The following is a 20,252-nucleotide window of genomic DNA, read 5'->3' on the forward strand; positions in this document are numbered from 1 at the left end:
TAACTGAATAGTGTGATCTATATTAACCTTGTAACCTTAGCAAATTTGATTCAACCATTTGAGTTGAAGGAATGTGAAGATAAGTAGATAAGAAAGTTTCTTGTTAATGTAAAAAGTAAGTTGAGAGTGTAGTAGAAAGTAAGTTGAGAGTGTAGTAGAAAGTAAGTTGTAGAGTATGTTAATTTATATGAGTGAAAATTAGTAAGTAATGGAAATTTTAATTCCAACCAGGTAGTCCAGTCAATGTGAGTGCACTTTAATTCCAACTAGGCCTTGGTAAGGGAAATTTTGAAAATGACAAACTAAAAAACTTACACTACCTATTGACTGTGTCCCCTGCATGTTGGGATGTTGGGTTGGGCCAGAGAGACTTTTGAGCACATTGAAATCGGGTTGGGCTAGCGAGACATCTGACCCGAAATCTGTGGAAATGTCTTTTCCAACTCTGAAGTCAGTTTGGGCTAAGGATACTTCTTAACAGATGTCGGTTTGGGTCAGGGAGACTTCCTGAAAAAGCCTGCAACATAGCAGTGTGAAGTCATCTTAAGCGAATGTAATTTCAGGTCTTCACTAACGTCGGTATGGGGAAGCCCGAAATGTGGGGAAATTTTTATATTTTAAATTTTAAAATAACCAATAGTGTGTTGTATTGAGTTTCCTATATGAGTCTTAAATTATGTGGTTATAGTGGTTGATAAAATGTACGAGAAAAATATTATGTTGTCTTTGTTTGTCGACTTCCTGGAATCTATAAATCATTGATTGATTGCAATAAACAAGTACGCGATTTTAGTGGTATTGTGTTTAAGTCTTACAAGAATTAGGAAGTAACATATTTTGAATGGGAGGAATTTATGAAAAGCAATTTAGTGGATCATTTGTAATAACCACATTAATACCGCTGAGACCATGACCATAGACGGAGATGCTTGTGTAATTGATCATCGAAGTGAATTGTTACAAGAACCAATCCAAGTGGAGCGTCGTGATCCATAAATTACATTAGTTTATATAATATTTTTTGATATTTATTATATTTAATTTGTTTATTTCTACACTAGACAACATACTACATATATCCCATCATTAAATGTTTTTCTCCTCTCCACCACACACATGTTTATACTGCAAAGAAGACACAACACACACTTCACCTACGGTGACACAACACACACTTCACCTAAGGTGACACTCACACACTGTGCACATTAAATTGATGGCATCCTTGGTTGGAAATTAAGGTGAAGAGAACAATAATGTAAGTTTATTTCACTTAATCTTCTTCCTCTAATATATTATTCCTTACTTAATATATACTAATTACTTTTTTAATTATTGTAGGAATTTGAAATTTTGTATAATGATTTTTTCTACTCTAACAATATTGTAAGCGGAAAAAATGAAGCATCCTTAATTGAGATAATTAGTTAATCAGTATTTTTTCGATTTAGTTAAACATAACATTAATTATGAGCATTTCTTTAGCATTAGTTATTATGGATGAAACATTTTGTGGATACTAATTTGACTTGTATACACAATTTTTAATGTATTATTATTGTTATTTTCTTTTGATACACCGTTTGTGTTCTTCAACTTTCTTAATACACGGTTTTTAATGTATTATTATTGTTATATTTTTTTTTTTTGACTTGTATACATCATATATATTTAAAATACTAATTTGTAGTCTATAATTATGTTGTAATTTCTTAAGAATTGTAGTAATTATAATCATAGAATAAAATATAAATATATAGTAAATTTTAGTTAAATGATAAAATATATTTACATGCTAGTTCATTTACTGGAATAAATATTACAGAATAAACACTAATATTTAACAAAGAAGAAAAATCTAAAAACTAACCTTAATATTGCAAATTTACCACTTCAATAGAAACGAAGTTAATGTGGTTTGTTTCGATCTCTTGTGTTTAATATGGCATGTTGAAGTCGGTTTCAGCATAGACAACTTCACTCAACACGACTTTAACCTAGAAGTTGGGTTGGGGAAAAACGATGTTCTGAAGTCGTCCTAGGCCAACACGACTTCTTTGTAGAAGTCGTCTACATCCATGCAGACATCAATTCAGTCAGAAGTAGCTACCCACCATCATGACTTCTGAGAAAAATTCGTATTTTAACAGCCCGACTTCAAAACGGTGATCAAATAGGTAATTGATAATCAAATTTTTTAATCTAACAGTTGTAAACTAGTTCGCTTGGAAACGAACTAATATGCAGTTCACATATTAGTTTTGGCCATAGATAATAGTGCATTAGAGGATAAGCACGAGCTTGTTGAATCTCCTTTTAAGTGAGGTAGTTTGTGCTTGCCTACAACAATATCATCATACGTCTGCATTGGTGCCTTCGATCAATTACTTGTTTTAGTTCTAGGATGTATCTAAATTGTAACAAATAAAATAAAATTTAGAATAATGCACTTAATAAAACACTTTCACTTATGACATACTCATGTCGAAATACTAAAGTTTTCATGTTGAAATTTGAAAAAAAAAACTATTTTGTAACTTTTGGGAGGCCCGGGTTGAGAGCAAATATTTCAATTTTTTTATGCTCCTCACACTGGTAGGTAGAAATAAAAAGAAGTTTTTTTTTTTTACTTCTGACACACTAGTATGAGAATTGAAAGTTATTTCCGATATTAGTTCATTGTAGTTGAGTCATGCATGCACCAAAACAAAAAACGAAAATGCAAGGCAAGCCTAGAACGATACTTTATATTGGATTATGAATATACCACAGATTCAAAAGTTGGGCGCCAAAAAGATCGGAGATTTTGTGGAATTTGTGAGTTTGAGAGTAGGGTATAGGGTTATGGAGTTTAAGATACTAGGGTTGGAGAAAGAATGGACATTGAGTGGAATGTGTGAGTTGGAGAGTTGGCATATGGTTGGATAAGACTTATCTTTTATCCAACCCTAAATGTTGTTTGAGTCACTTTTTTGAATCAAGATCAGACACTAAATATTGTCTAGTTCTAATTTTTGAATCTAAGTTCAGCACTACACTCAATGATACACAACCATATTCGGGTTCGATTATGATCAGGCAAAATCGAGTGAGCACGTAGGGTCGAGTCCGGTTCACCCATAGATAGTGGGGTGTGTGGTTTGAGAAAGTATGAAGATAAATCACAAGGGATATTTTGGATTTATTGAAAATTATTTGCTGGAAAAAATTGGACCAAAAACTGTATATCCTAAATTATTTACCTTCTATATTTTGAAACACATGGGCTTGGGCCATGAGGTGCTGCAAATTTCATGATATTTTAGACAAAGATTTCAAATTTAGCCCACAATTTAACACACCTGCGAATAGCATTTATTTTCAAGTGACAACTAAATTGTTTGTTTGGTAAGAGAAATACTTGTGTGGAGGTAACTAATAAAATATTGACAACACTTAAAAATTCAATTCTAATTAAAATTTAGTCATAAATGATAGCATCAAAAAACATAATTACATTTGTCTCTAAATATAACGTAGTGTATGTATCTCCATGCAAGTTTTTCGCATTTGGTAATAATAACTTCAAGGGTGACGGTTGGGAAGGGAGCCATATCTTCTCTCTCACATTTTTTGTCACTCCATATACTCATTGTTTATTATTAGTCTAAAAAATAAAATATAAATTAAATATATATTAACTTAATAATTTTGACTAATGACAAACAAGTGTACAGAGAGTAGTTATACAAATTTTATGTAAGAAGATAGGCTCCTATTGTAAAGACATTTAATGCTATCTATCTAGGTAGCCCACCACTATAGAACCTAAAAGGAATTGAATACCGGTCAACTTTGACTAATGTGGCAAATTCTTATATGCAGTACCAATCATTATAGTTGTCAGCAGGACCATCAGAGTCTTACCAACTATCAACCAATGAAATGCTAAAGTTATTTGATTATAGACCTTTGATTAATGATTTTGTTGCTTATAAAGTTCGAAGATTTAAATGAAACTAAATTGGTAATATTAGACTAAGCCCCAAGTTAGAGCATCTCCAATCCTTAGGGCACACTTGATATGTTAAAAGTATAATTTTTGTCTTCCAAGTTATCAATTCTATAATGTTATTCATAATACTCTCAAGTTAATCGTTATAGTAATTATTACATTCCCTACTTTCTAGAGAGAGTTGAATAAAAATCATATAATAATATGCTGAAATATGAGGAAAAATAATAATACATGCATAGTTAATATAAGAGCAAAATATATAATTCATCAGTACAACATAAAAGTATAAAAAAGATATTAAAAAGACAAATTATTCGAACACATGAATAAAATTCCACATCCAATACTAGATTACCTCTTTTATAAAGTATATTCTCTAATACTCTGATGGTTAGCACACTTGCTCATATGCTAAGAAGGGTCCTACATATCAGTCACAATATTTATTCATACACTTTTTATATTTATGAACCCAAATAGACTATCCCATGTGGGTAACCATATATGCTCCATGCATGGAGCATACTTTAATTTTCAATAATGACATTATTACTACTCTCATATGATTATTCATGTTTCTTTTCAACTAACCATAGTTTCATAAATTAAAGAAACAAACAAAATTAATTGATGGGTGAGATGTATGAATAAACAATGGTATAAATAATTTATGTCCACTTTTTAAAGTGCTCCAAGGGATTTAGCTAAGTAACTTGCTAAGGCATTGAATATAGACATGATAAGATAGCAATAGAGATGACAATAGATTTAGCTTAAGGCCTAGAATTCCTTGACATTGCCTTGCATTTTGATAACTTCTTAGTCGCACCCTACCACACATAAATAAGATTTTTGTCATACGGAACACAAAGGTGACTCCTCTTGAGAGTGACACGTAGGTGGTTGGGCATCTTCTGGAATACTTTATATGGTTGGAGTCACATATATTCTCATAAAGTTTGTCTCACTTCATATATCATTTCAATCTTATTGGTAAAAAATATTAAAGAAATACATGGAGTGATACACATCTTAAAATAAAAAAAGACTTTTCATGCAAGTAATTATTATAAGATTCAAGAAGAAGAATGATTATAATAAAATAAATTAGTATTGACCATACACATTAAAAAATTTATACACTTTTACTGCAGTATTCACTGTTCATGTTTAATTATCATTAACTATATAAAAAATAATACAAATAAATCATGGCTAATGTAATAACTGTGGATAAATCTTTATACTCATATGACATCAATATTACACTTTTATTTTAAATCAAATGATGATGATTTGATTAAGATTATTAGTTTAGAACCCTACAAAAACTTCTCCTATTGAATCTCCATTTCTATTTTCTAACTAGTATTATCCTTTTTTAAATAACGGTGAAGTTTTTATAGCCGTTGATATTGAGCTAAGACAAATATAAAGTATGTAACCACTTGACCTAAAAAATATTATCCATGTGACCTCATCTATTAAATGTAATGTATGATGGGCTCCAATTTCTATAGACTTCTGATTTCATTTTAATGCTATCTATTATAGATCCAGATTAAACATAGTTATTATATTGGGACTTGGATCCTTGGCTGGTGCATCCACCAATTATATATTGAGTTAATAATCTTATATTAAAATGACCAAATTATAAAATAAATTATTTGAATTAAACCTTGACCAATGGCAAATCGAACTAAACTTTAGAGATAATTAAGATTAATTGAGTAACAATAAATATATATAATTGTTTGAGAGTTTCAAAACAACATGTTAATTCTATATAGCATTTTAATAACTAAATATGTTAAAGAATTATAATACACATTCATTTAAAGTATTATTTTTCGTTCTTTTAAGAATTTAAACCTATTGATGACTGAAATAGATATAAAAAATTTCGTTATTTCATATAAATCTATAATTAGTATATTTTGTAATACATTCTACTTGTTACATTTCTATGATATAGGAGATTTGTAAAAAAATATATCATTTTTCTTTTAATAAATTAAACAAATTTAATATGTTAATAAAAATTTAAAAAACTCAGGGGCAGTTGCCCCCACCTGCCACTTACAAGCTCCGCCACTGATATTGACCGATCTTATATAAATTGAACATTCCGAAAACTTTTGACCTGGAATAAAGGGCAACAAAGAAAAGTTTACGGGTTAGTTTGAGGTTCTCTTGAAAAACTAGAGTGAAAACCTTAAGAAGTGGAGATTATATCTTTACGAACAAAAAATTGTATAAAAATATCTTTCAATTGCTCTTATTCAGCTTCTCATGTAAAGTATAAATTATTTTATAAGCTCATACAAATTCCTCCCAATTTTTTCTCCGAAATAAAAAATTTATCAGTTAATGAATGTTGCTCATAAATCTTTTATATTCACTATTATGTATCATTCCTTTTGCTACCAATGATAAACAATCATATAGTTAATAAAATATCAATAAAAACAAGTTATTATAAAGTTTAATGAAGTATTTGATCATTCACCATGCTCTTTCTATGATTGTATAGTAATCTCACGGCTTAATGAATTTTCAGCCAATTTTGTTGACGTTGTTGTGTGCTCTTTCTATAATTCAATCAATGTAGCTGAGAAAACTCGTCTGTGCACTCAATTGATGTACGGTAACAACCTAACAGCCAAAAATCCAAGCGTATTCCATTTGAATTTAAACAATACAAAAATCAACGGGTAACATATTTTTATAATTAAGAAAACACTTGAAATTATTGCCAAAATTAGATTATGATGTTGAAAAATTCCAAGTCCAACTAAGAACCAAAACAAGTATTTTTTTTAGTTCAGCTCATCTCGAATACTGAAATATGATGAGAAAATGATTTTATTTTTATTTAAAATTAACTTAAAATTATGACTTTCAAATATGTATTTTTGTCACGTATGTGACTTGTTGGCTAAGTGATCTAGAAATGTGCCGCAGTAAAATATGGTGTCACAATTATCTTGTGCTTGTCGTTGGCTTACATAAACTTATTCACGTTTGAGGGATAAGTAATGAGACGACTTGTGTTATAAAATGAAGGAGCACCAAAGTCTAACCACACGGGTTCGATAAAAAGTTTGTGAATTGTGAAAGTGATATATCATCCCTGCAATAAGTAACCACCATCAAGCAAACTCTATCTCTTACATAAATGTTTCCAACCCTTTTACACACACAAAAGTGCCCTCCAAACTACAAATATTCACTGGCTACTTGCCGTGGCCTGCTATCAAAGGAAGGAGAGGAATATTATTTGAAGAGAAAAGTTGAATGACTAAGGTGGGTTAAGAGGGGATAAAATGTTATTGTTCCACCCCGTTTAAACTCGGGCTATGTCTAAAATGTAATTTCGAGCATATTACCCCCTGCTCATCCGCCTAAGGCGGGCCAAGCTTGTGGCAGTGACATAAATGCATATGACACATCATTAATATCTCTGACTCATCATCAATGTGTCTCTGACCCCGCCATTAATGTGTTGTTCGGTCGCATTTAATGCAAACTGACATTCTACCTGTCACGCCGCCTGCACATTACATCTTGACACATATCCTTTGTACGCACCATGTACTAACCAATAGTCAAACACCACATCAGCAACCCCAAACTCTATAAATAGAGGATCTCACACAGGGAGTAAATTAATTCACATTCACCTCATTTATTGCTACACTTATTGTTATTTGCTCTAACTTCTCTTTTATTTACTCTCTTCTCTCTCTAAAACACTTTATTCACTTGATCGTTAGAGAACCTTTTCAAGTACCTCCACCGGCAGGTCTAGACAATATTCCGACCAAGACTCCCGATATCCTCCACTCTATCGGGTATCTTATATCAACCATCCCCTTTGAACACTAAAGAACATTGACACCCTCCAAACATGGATCGAGGAAACTGATACCGCCCCAACAACCAGCGACAATGGAGCCTAGTGGACATCAACACAATATAAGGCGGATTCGCTGCTGGGGGCACATCTAGGGCAGCCTAGAAAAGGTATATTCGGGAGGTCATGCAAGCAACTGTCCAAAACCCTCACCAATATCATGAGAATCGGGGGCACCCCCGATCTCAATTGACGACCGTGATTATGAAGGTGTCGTCTAAGGTCATGACAATCGCCTCGTCATCACCACCAAAATGAAAAATAAGAAGGTTGGGAGGTTGTTTATCGACTAGGGTAGCTCGGTAGATATCATGTTCCAAGATTAGTACACCAAAATGGAGCTAAAGGACAAGGACATGTTGCCCTATGACAGACAACTGGTCGAATTCACTAAGCAATGGATCACTCCTCATGGCTATGTTAACATATGGGTTACTATCGGAGAGCAACCTCTAACTCGGACAATACATGCAAAGTTTTTTGTCATTGATTGCATCTCTGCCTATAACGCAATCCTCGGCCGACCAAAGTTAAACCATCTCGAAGTAGTAGTCTCCACTCTACATTTGTGCATGAAGTTCCTCTTATTTGACTTCCGGGTATGTACTGTTAAAGGAGACTAGCAGAGTGCATGGAGTTGTTATCAGATGGGCCTCCACCCGAACCACACTTCAGTACAAACACCACCCCCAAAGAAAAGAAAGCATGGTGTGCACCTGGTAGAACTGGACGCCAAAGTAGATAAAGGAGAATTCCACCCTCAGCCTAAGGGGGGAAAAACCTCTCTTCAAGTTGGCCCCTCAGAAGAAAATCTGGTATATATTGGCAGCACTCTCAACGAGGCTCAAAGGTCCAGGTTAATTAAATGCTTACGAATCAACAAAGACCTTTTCGCTTGGTCCGCTGTAGACATGCCTGGAATTGACCCTTCAATCGTTTGCCACCGACTCACAACAAACCCGAAGGCAAAGCCAATGGCCTAGAAGAACTTCTAGAGGTCGGGTTTATCCGAGAGATTGCATACACCACCTGGTTATCCAACGTAGTGCTGGTCAAAAAATCGTTCGGGAAATGGAGGATGCGTGTGGATTATACCAATCTGAACAAGGTATGCCCGAAAGATCCGTACCCTCTCCCAAATATTGATCATCTTTTAGACAAGTCCTTCGGGTATCAATTTTATCATTCATGAATGCTTATTCTGGATACAATCAGATACCTGTGTATCCCCCGATCAAGACAAAACCGTATTCATTACCCCTAAGGCGACATACTACTAAACAGTCATGCCTTTTGGCCTGAAAAACATCAGGGCTACGTATCAAAGAATGATGAATACTATATTTGGAGATCATATCACGAAGAACATGCGCCTCAACCCGGAGAAGTGTACATTCAGGGTTGAAGCCGGCAAGTTCTTAGGATTTCTATTAACAAGTCGGGACATTGAGGCAAATCCAGAAAAATGTCAAGCAGTTATAGACATGCGCAGCCCAAGGTCGGTCAAAGAGGTCCAACAATTGAGTGGGTGGTTGGCGACACTATCTAGATTCCTCCCTTCACTCGTCAAGCATTCCATCCCACTCTTTCAGCTCCTCAAAAGAGCAAAACTTTTACATGGTCAGATGTTTGTGAAGAAGCCTTTCAGACCTTCAAGCAATACAAGGCTACTCCCTCTGTGTTTTATAAACTTGAACCTGCGAAGACAATGTATGATTACTTAGCAGTAACAGATGAGGTCAATCGATGGACCAGGAGAGGGTGCAGGGGGCATGACGGTGATAGGAACAGGCGAGCCTAGGGCAACTTCCTCCAATCCGTTGACCTGGGCACCTTCTCTTCGAGGAGTGGATGGTGGACCCTCAAATCGGGTTGATGAGCTCTACATGGGCCGCTTGCTAGTTTATGTGTCCCTCCTTTTCAGGACAGCCCAAGCTTGATCCCCCATGGTCGCTACTGAAAGAAATAAGCAAGAAAAAGTTAGGTAGAGGTTATCATGATAAACTAAAGTTACAAGTCAAATACGACTAGAAACCTACCGACTATTTCCTCAAACACCTGGTCACCTTGGACAAGCTTATAACATGGGATTACTCGTCCCTCCTCAATCTATGACAACATCTCATATATCGTCATCCTCTCTTGGTCATCGAGTTGCTCATAAGTACTTCGGTATACCACCCATCAAAAAAGATCTTTACCCTTATCCGCCGACAGGCGTGGTCATACATGTAAAAGCTCCATTGGTTCTTAGTCTCCAAGAGGATATCTTGGCAAACTCGTTCCTGAGCAATAGGAGGATACCATTGGATATCACTCGTTGGACGTGTCAAGACGTCTATAACCAGGTGCACGTTCGGAGGGAAATAGGACGAGATGCCCAGAACTTCTTGGTCGATTCACCAATAGTGGGAATCAAGACCCACCATACCCTCCGGGATAGTGAACTGTTCAACACGATCGACAGAGTTTCGCCCCATGATAGACCTATCATCAGAAGAAGTGTCAGAATCCGAGCTGGACATACTATCCAAGACCAGATGTTACTTCTCTAAGAAATTCGCTCGATCCACCAAGGCAACCTCGCTACTGGCCTTCTCCCGTCTCAAGGTACGTAACAAGGCCGACAGGGACAGTTGCGCCAATCGCCTCCATAGGGACCGTCTACTGCTTGTAGAGGGAGCAAGCCGAGCCCGCTGACAGCGACAGGGGGAGGCAGTAACACCCCGAAAATTACTCCAACAATATTGCCCAAAATGGGTAAAAAAAAATTTGTAATGTAAAACTCCTCCATTTACATTTGAGTCCTTTTGGGATATCACATTAAGTAACCTAAATTGCGGAAAAGACAACAATCGTTACCTAATGGTAACCAAAGCCACTTAATATATTGTGGAATAATTCTTTATTGAAAATGGTGGAATATGTTTATGCAAAAGCCAAAGCGGAAATACAATCTTGTCTAAGCTTAAAATATACACAATAGACTGATTTATTTAACACATTAAAACTACCCTACACAAATACCCCCCTCAAAAGAAAAAAAGAAATGGAAATGACTACTAGTGACTAGCTCCAGTATTCACGGGTGCGGTAGAACACTCGCGTGGGTCCTCCTCTGTCTCAGAATTGGAGGAGAGGACTACTACATCAATGGAGTCTTCTATATAGACTAACTCCACACAATCCTCCTCTTCGACTTCCAGCTCCTCCTCTTCGACCTCCATCTCCTCTTTCGGGTCATTGGATGAACATTGCGACCTACTTCCCACTCCCGCATCTGCCTGAAGAATGGGCATTGTCCGTCGTGCAGCTCTCCTCCTTGGTGGGGAATTGAGCACGTCATCCCAACTCCGTCTCCGAGTATATGGCCCTACAACAGTGAGACCATGAAGAATCACAGACTGAATGGATGGTGTAGTAGGTACTAGTCTCCGAGTAGGTAAAGTGAAAGAAGCCTCCAAGTCTGCATGATGTGAGGAGAAGCACATCGTAGAGCCATCACAAACCATCTATAGCTCTAAGGCACAAGGGCATGTATAGGTGAATCGGTGTTCATCACTGCTCCATGTCCCCTCTTGGGACATCGAGAATCAGTAGCTCTGAATCCTCGCGGTACAGTCCAACTGAACGAGAACACGAACTGAAGACAAGCAAAAAGAAAGGGGAGTAAGACATCTAATAAATATTATTTATTTATTGACAACGTGGAATTACACGGAATATCACATTCAGACACACACACATAAGATACATGTGAAATCCTTGTCTGAATAAGGCGCAAGAACAAAGGTAATTGTATAAGTTTGTTGATTTGGGCATCGGGCTCCTCGTTCAAACCACGATCTCTCCCAATTATTAAATATACTTTTCACCCAAGTTAGGGTTATTATCTAAGCAATCAACCAATCAAAAACATTCTACATATCTCGCCCAAGCGAGAGACTATCGCTCAAGCGACGATTTCATCAAAATATGAGTCTTGTTTGAATACATGATCTTTCATGAAAATAATTTTATTTATGTTAACCAATCGCATATATAATTAGAGTTTAGTATATATGTACAATCATTATAAATTCATTGTGAGTGTATAATCTCTCATTTATGTGTATTACTTTTATTTAAAAGTCAATAATAATTAAAATAAATAATGAATGATGTGTTTACAGTGTGAATTTTTTGACTATCAATGCATAAATATTTAATTCATATAATTATATACATAATATAGACATACATGTATAAATAATATATGTATATTAATATAATATAATAAAATTAATATTTCCATTCAAATTAATTTTTATTATAAGTATGTGTATGGTTTGATCATTATTTAAGCTAATAAACATATAAATTTAATTTTGTTAACCAATTCATAATTTCATAAAATTTAATTGAGCTTACATATTTTAAGTTGAGAAAATAGTTGATATTAAACTCAACATGAAACTCGATTTGAACTGGATCTTTAATGAGTTGAGTTTAACTAGATGAAAGTCGAATCTTTTATTTTCACATGTGATTAAAATTAAAAAACAAAAAATAGTGAAAGATATGTAATGAATGAAATAGTAAATACCAAATACTAATAAGAGAAGAAATCTTCGAAGTCATCACCCACTCCCCAACCAAAGTCTTCCACTTGCAACCGACAAAGTCTATTTCTATCTATATATTCATTATTACACTCACACTCACACATTTACATAGTTTCCCAAATACCCATAACTTCAAACATCTTCAAACATTTTGACCAATCTATACCCAACCCACCAATCATGTCTCTTCCAGTTTGCTCGCCGGAGCAACTAGCTCAGTTCCTGGGCCCCAACACAACAAACGCCGCCGACGCCGCCAACTTCATCTGCAACCAGTTCACCGCCGTCAATAACAAGTTCATCGACACTACCTTCGCCGTGGATAACACATACCTCTTATTCTCTGCCTATCTTGTTTTCTCCATGCAGCTCGGTTTCGCTATGCTCTGCGCCGGCTCCGTCCGCGCCAAGAACACCATGAACATCATGCTCACCAACGTGCTTGACGCCGCCGCCGGTGGCTTGTTTTACTATCTCTTTGGTTTTGCCTTTGCCTTTGGATCCCCGTCCAACGGCTTCATTGGCCGCCATTTTTTCGGCCTCAAGGATGTTCCAGATGCAGCATTTGATTACAGTTATTTTCTCTATCAATGGGCCTTCGCCATCGCCGCCGCCGGCATAACCAGCGGCTCCATCGCTGAGAGGACTCAATTCGTGGCTTATCTCATATATTCATCTTTCCTCACCGGCTTTGTTTACCCTGTGGTATCACACTGGTTTTGGGCTGTTGATGGCTGGGCCAGCCCCAATAACACGGGCAACCTTCTTTTTGGCACCGGTGTCATTGACTTTGCTGGCTCAGGTGTTGTCCACATGGTGGGTGGCATTGCAGGCCTCTGGGGCGCTCTAATTGAGGGCCCCAGGATAGGCCGATTCGACCATACTGGTCGAGCCATCGCACTACGTGGACATAGTGCCACGTTAGTTGTGCTTGGTACTTTTATGCTTTGGTTCGGTTGGTATGGATTTAATCCGGGCTCGTTTACCAAGATTTTAGGTGTTTATGAATCTGGTAACTATTATGGTCAATGGAGTGCTATTGGTAGGACCGCTGTCACAACCACATTAGCTGGTTGTACAGCAGCCCTAACAACACTTTTTGGGAAAAGAATTCTCTCGGGTCATTGGAATGTGACCGATGTGTGCAACGGCCTGCTCGGTGGGTTCGCAGCTATCACGGCTGGATGCTCTGTCGTAGAGCCCTGGGCCGCGATAGTATGCGGATTCATAGCAGCATTAGTTTTAATTGGGTTCAACAAATTAGCCGAGAAGGTGAGTTACGACGACCCATTGGAGGCGGCGCAACTTCACGGCGGTTGCGGTGCGTGGGGAATTATTTTCACGGCCTTATTTGCTAAAAAGGAGTATGTGAACCAAGTTTATCCGGGTAAACCGGGTCGATCATATGGGTTATTAATGGGTGGTGGAGGAAAGTTGTTAGGGGCACATGTAATACAAATATTGGTTATTATTGGTTGGGTTAGTGCCACAATGGGTCCACTTTTCTTTGTTCTTAATAAGATGAAATTGCTTAGAATCTCTACAGAGGATGAACTTGCAGGAATGGATCTTACTAGACATGGTGGGTTTGCTTATGCATATGAGGATGAGTCACATAGACATGGTATTCAATTGAGAAAGATTGAACCCAATGATTCTTCTTCCACTCCCACCACATAATCATGATAATTTTTTTTCCTTCTTTTTTTGCTAAAAGGTTTAATCTTTTTTTCTCCTTTTTTATTGGATCCTTTAGTCATTTTCATAGATTTTTCTTTTTATGGGCATTATGATTTGTAATGGTACCTCAGTGTGTTTTAGACTGATGTAAAATGGTTTAAATAAAGTATGATATTTTCATAGATAACTTTCCACATAATTTTATCTTTGTTTCGAATTTAATTTGAGAAACAAAAGTATGCATCCACAATCTAACAATTAATCATATTTAATTATTGATTGCCATCTAAAAATCATTTTCATTTTATAAATAAACAAAGAAGATTTCAATTGTCATATGTTAGCCTTTATTTGTCAAGAAAAAAATAAGAAGAGAGAAAGAAGTAGGAAAGAAAAAGGAGAGATAGAAAGAGAAAAAATTAAGTAAATTTTTGTGATGTTTATTACGAGAGGAGAATAAAAAATGAATAGAAAAAAATATTTTCTTCTCTTTGGACAGAAAATGAAAAGAGATAGATGATGTTGTGGTTCAAATTACAAAAATGTCTCTATAATAAATAAAAGAGATATAAAAATGTTGTTTTATTATTAATTAAAAATAAATTTATAATTTTAAATTATAAATTTTATTATAATTTTAATTAATATTCTCAATTCATATATTTTGAGACATAGTTTGGAATACTATTTGGGACCACATATCTTTGTCCTTGTTTGGATAAAGTCTTTCTTTATTTTCTCACTTTTTCCTTATAAATGAAAAGAAAGAAATGTTGTGGTACACCCACTTTTTTTATCTCTTCCTTCTTTCTCCCTTATTAGTTAAATGAAAGAAATTTCTCATTTCTCTTTCAACTTCTACTCTTAATGTATATAATAAAATAATAAACTTAATTATTTATTAGAAATTGACAACAGTATAAGAGAAAAATGAAGAGAAGAAGATTGAGCTAGCGTGATACCTCAACTATCTATTGTCTTCTTATTGTTCTTTATTCCTTTGAAGTTAATGAAGGAGATGAAGTCATTTAAAATGCAGTAGATCTTGCACGTGAAGATGATTTTGTGGTTTTCGAGGCTGTTATTATATTTTTGTATCCAAAATATATTGTTTTCTAACAAGTTTCTCATTATCATATTTTGTTGGTAATATAAAAAATAATCTATAAGTTAATTTCATTTAGATATATGATTGTATTTTTAATAAGTATCGCTCTCATAAATTAAATTCTAGATATTTTGATCTTCTTATGAATCTAATGAATTTTACATTACTAAAATTATAAATATATTTAAATAACAAGTTCTATTAAATATGAAATAAAAAATGTAGAGTATAGAAATAAATAAATAAAAAAGTATGTGTGTTTGAACGTTGTAGGTTGAGCATTCAAATCATTAATTATTTGGGATTGAATGTGCAAATTGTCTGTTGTACTTTAGAGGTGATGGGCACATGTGAGGTTAATATTTCTGACTTTTTCCACCTTACCGTGTCTTCTCGATCTTTTGTTTATTTCTTCAATAGAATTAGGCCACGCAATAGCTTTTTATACCAACATAGATGAAACAATCATTTATTCATATCTTTTTTTGTATAATCATTTGGATATCGTCATATTATCATATAAAAAAGAAATTAATCACTTTAAATATATGATAGTTTATTTTATTACTTTTAAGAACTAAATGTTTAATCTTTATGAATGATAGGAAAATATTAGCAGGCTTTAAAAAGTACAACATAGACAAGTTGCCACGATCTTATATTGTCATGTATTATTAGTCTCTTAGTTTATAATTGCAATGTGTCACCACGTGTTCCACGGTACTGATTGTGGCCAACTTATTTGGTAGATATTTATAAAATTTATTGTTGATATTGCTTCAATTTTACGGTTTAAAGTTGAGAGTAAATTAGTTTTTTATTCAATTTATATACTCGTGTTTTGCGCCTATATGCAGAATCTTTGCCATTAATTGTGTGAAGTAATAGAAAATGTGTACAAAACACCAAAAAATAATGAAAATCGTTTTTAAAGAAAAGATTAAAAAAATAACATCATGTGTTTGTTAACACCTAGTTTTTTCCGATTTATTTTTACATATTAAAGAGTTGTAAAAAGAAAGTTGAAATAATTTTAGTGATTTTATAGAATCAAATAATTATTTTTTTATTTATGTGTATTCCAGTACTTTTTATCATTTTACAAAGTCAATAATGTTTATTTGCAATAGAGCGTTCTAGCATTTTCTTTTTGAAGGAAAATAAAGTTTATTTCCTTACAACGAATATTAAATGACTTTGTAAAATGTTATATCACAAAAATACATTTTTTTGCCATGTGAGTGTCTGAGAATCAATTAATCTCATTTGACTGATGGATTCTTCATAGAAAATTATAAAATATTAGTTATCAATAACTTTGTTTTATTAATCAATAATTTTAAGAATTATTTAATAAAGATGTTACAAAATTCTTTGGTATGAATAGGAGGAAGAAATCAAAAGTGATAAAGATGAGAAGAAATCCGTTAAAGTTTATGTGATCAAAATTCTTTGGCAACATCATTTTGCTGATAGATTTTGTGCGCGTCAGTCCCATTCTCACCACAAATGACAATTTTTGTACAATCAAATTAAAGTTTATTTATCCTCGACTGGACATTACTTCAAAGATTTTTTTTTCCAAGTTATTCATTGGTTTTATTGCATCATCCTGCCAAAATTGAAGTTAAATCAAACAGAACATGTTATTTATTTACTAGCAAATAATTGAAAAAAGTGTAACTTTTATTCGTAATACTTAGAGTTACATATTGCATGATTGTTACAAGGTCGAAGCCCATTCCTTCCTAGACTACCATCCTAAAAGATTGCTCTATAGCCCACAATTCCGATAAGGGATCGGATGCTCACTGTCATTCTCTTCCTCCACAGAAGTTGCCCATTCTCCACGAAGAACTCAATGCCCATACAAGCAAGGTCCTTCCCCGTGTCAGGACCAATCAGAGGCCAACTTGATTAAGGGAAATGACGATTGTGATAGATATGCCAGTGCTTGTTGCGCTGAAAGACTTTCCTTCACGCCAAAGATAAGGACATGCAATATAAGTAGTCAACATGTTTACATTACTCAAAGAATAAAGATAGTCTAACGTCACAATATTGTTAGTCTAAGACTCCTTAAAGGACGAGATTTGACATACATAATGATGATACTTCCTACTGGAGTGCAATATATTTCACTTAAGTATAAATATGTGAAGTCACCCATAAGGGAACAATAATATATGATCACTAATTCTCTTTAAGCATTATACTCCTATATATATTGATATGAGTGTCAAAGCATCATTTTAGGAAGGCAAAGAAACATACTATTTTGGCTCAATCCACTATGAAAACTTAGATGATAGCATAAACAACAACTACTGAAGAAGAAAGTTGGCTGAGAAGCTTGCTTACAAAAATTCTCATATGGGAAACACCGATTACAGTTGTGTTGATCCATTGTGATAGTACCCCGACTATTGCAAAGATTGAGAATCATTTTTATAACGGTACAAAATGACAAATACATCGTAAGAACAACACCATTAGAGAGTTACTTTCTACAGGAGATGTTAGAGTGGATCATGTACACATTGAAAATAACTTAGCACATCCTTTAATGAAAGGACTAGCTAGATAGAAAGTTAATAATACTTCTAAGATTATGAGATTATTACCCTTAGAACGAAGATCACTCGTGACGGTAACCCGCCCTAACTAACTAGTGATCCCAAGAAATAGGTTCAATGAGTAATAACAAGTTATGAAGTGATATGAGAATGAACATGCTATAAAATTATGATAAGCATGATTCCTACGGTATATGTAAGGATGAGCTAAACTCTTAATGAGATCTATACTCCAATTGGAGTGGAGTACCTAGACTACATGAGTATTCTTGATAGACTCACCTATGTGAATGTGGAAGTGGATGCCGCTTCCTATGAAATTTAGAGGCATAAATTTCTTGAGCATTCACTATACTGGGATAGACATACATTATATTTAATGCACAGACTTTATAGAATACACATTTGAAAAGGTTGTGTATGATTTGATGTAAAAGATAGAGCTCAACACTACGAGCTCAACACTACGCATGACACCTTTGTTTATACAAATCTTAGTGAGACCACAAATTCTCGGAAATCGTTCTTTTAATTTCAAGTGGGTTGGAACTTGTTTTGTTGGAAGTCATTAGTAAGAACTTTTGGGTGTGAAATCTAAAAAACTCTTAAGTCCCACATAGAATTTTTTTGAAAAAACAAACTTCCAAGTCCAACATAGGAGAGATGAGGAACTTGAAAAAAATCTCATATTATAAATAGAAACATCATCCCTTCATATTTTCTTGTCCTGAGTAGAGTATGTTTTCACTCAATCTTTTCTTTCTCCCTCATATTTTCTGTCGACGCATTTCCGGCAAACTACTCCCACTTTCTTTCTGTGACACTAAGAATTGGCACAAACATCCATATTGTGGGAATTTCGAGAATTGAATCTGGTAGTCAGAATTGTGAGAATTTCGAGAACTGACACTGAGATCAGATCGTGAAAAAAGAATTGGCACGAGTAGCCATATTGCGGGTATTTCAAGAATTGGCACTAATAGTCATATTATGGTGGGTATATTTGAGATCGGTTCTTACATTGTAGTAAGAATTTGATAACAGAGATTTGAATTGTTTTATCTTGTTGAACGACGTGGTTGATAGTCTGCTTGTACATTTTGGATAGTGCTAAGAAACGTCTTAAAGAGAGCGACTTGATCATGACTCAACCAGTAAGTATTATTTCGTGTCATTTAGAATTGTTACAAGCTGTAGTTCGAACACCTAGAATATACTATTATTATATCAAAATTGTATCAAAATTTTGCCATTTTGATTAGTGTTACATCCTGGTCAGACGATATCTCGTTGACCGGACTGGAATACTCAAGGTCGACTGGGTTCAGGCACTTAATGAAGACTTGAGTCACTAGGACACACACAAGTCGGACTTACTAGGGAAGACACATCATCATCCGCATGGTCAGTCACGCCAACAACATCTAACAAAGAATCTTTCATCCACCTCCATTATAAATGGGGGCTCTTCCACTCACACTTAAGGAAAGACTTGGAGATAGAAAACATACAAGACATACTTGGGCATTGGTCACTCGAATTCTCTAACCTTACCTTCTATTCTCTTAATCATTGCATTTTCTCATGCTCTGAGTTGTTGCCCTCTCCATTGTCAATTACTAACTTGACTGTCGGATCACCTTTTCAGATTCCTTCCCTAGCAGGCCTAGACTCAACTCATACGAACATATATCCTCATCCAACACAAAGGAGCACCCCATAAAGCATCTCGCTAGGCACTATAACTCGACCTCCAACTCAAGACTGATCCATCCCAGATCGAACACCCTAAGTCAGACCCCAACCTAGTTCACCCTCTTGTAAATGAGTCAGAGAACAATTAGTAAATTACATAAAGTTGAAAATTGTTAATCATTTTTATTTTAAACACACGCAAGACAATATTTTATATAGGGAAAATGATAAAATCTATATCCACCATAAAAAAGTAATATGTCATAAAACTTATTAATAATTAATATATAATTAGTATATATCACTTTTTTATAGTGTAAAAAGATTTAGTAAAAAAATATATTACTCTTTAAATATAGGAAGGGTTGTTAGCAAGATGTATAAGTATAATAAAACTTTTAGACTTTTTTTTATACAAAAACTTTTAGACTTTTAAAAGTCAAGAAGAAGCGTTCAATGCCTTGTTTTAGACTTTTGCATTGTTTTTAATGCCTTGTTGCTTTTCTCATAGCTTTTAACAACATTGATATTGACATCTAAAAACACCACTGATAACAGTTTAAAAAGGTGAAAAATATATATATACACACCGAGAGTATAACATATTTTTATAATGTTATTATGTCTTCTTTCATTTATATTTTATTATTATTAACTTTTAAATATAAGTAAT

General features: G+C 34.5%; 1 protein-coding gene across 1 annotated transcript; it reads left to right on the forward strand.

Moving 5' to 3' along the window:
* On the forward strand, nucleotides 12,593-14,385 carry LOC109352448 (ammonium transporter 1 member 1). Its single transcript, XM_019594440.1, has one exon. It carries the CDS (start codon nucleotides 12,701-12,703, stop codon nucleotides 14,198-14,200), a length of 1,500 nt encoding a protein of 499 aa, XP_019449985.1. The 5' UTR covers nucleotides 12,593-12,700; the 3' UTR covers nucleotides 14,201-14,385.

Source organism: Lupinus angustifolius, chromosome LG07 (assembly GCF_001865875.1).
Source record: "Lupinus angustifolius cultivar Tanjil chromosome LG07, LupAngTanjil_v1.0, whole genome shotgun sequence".
Taxonomy (NCBI): domain Eukaryota; kingdom Viridiplantae; phylum Streptophyta; class Magnoliopsida; order Fabales; family Fabaceae; genus Lupinus; species Lupinus angustifolius.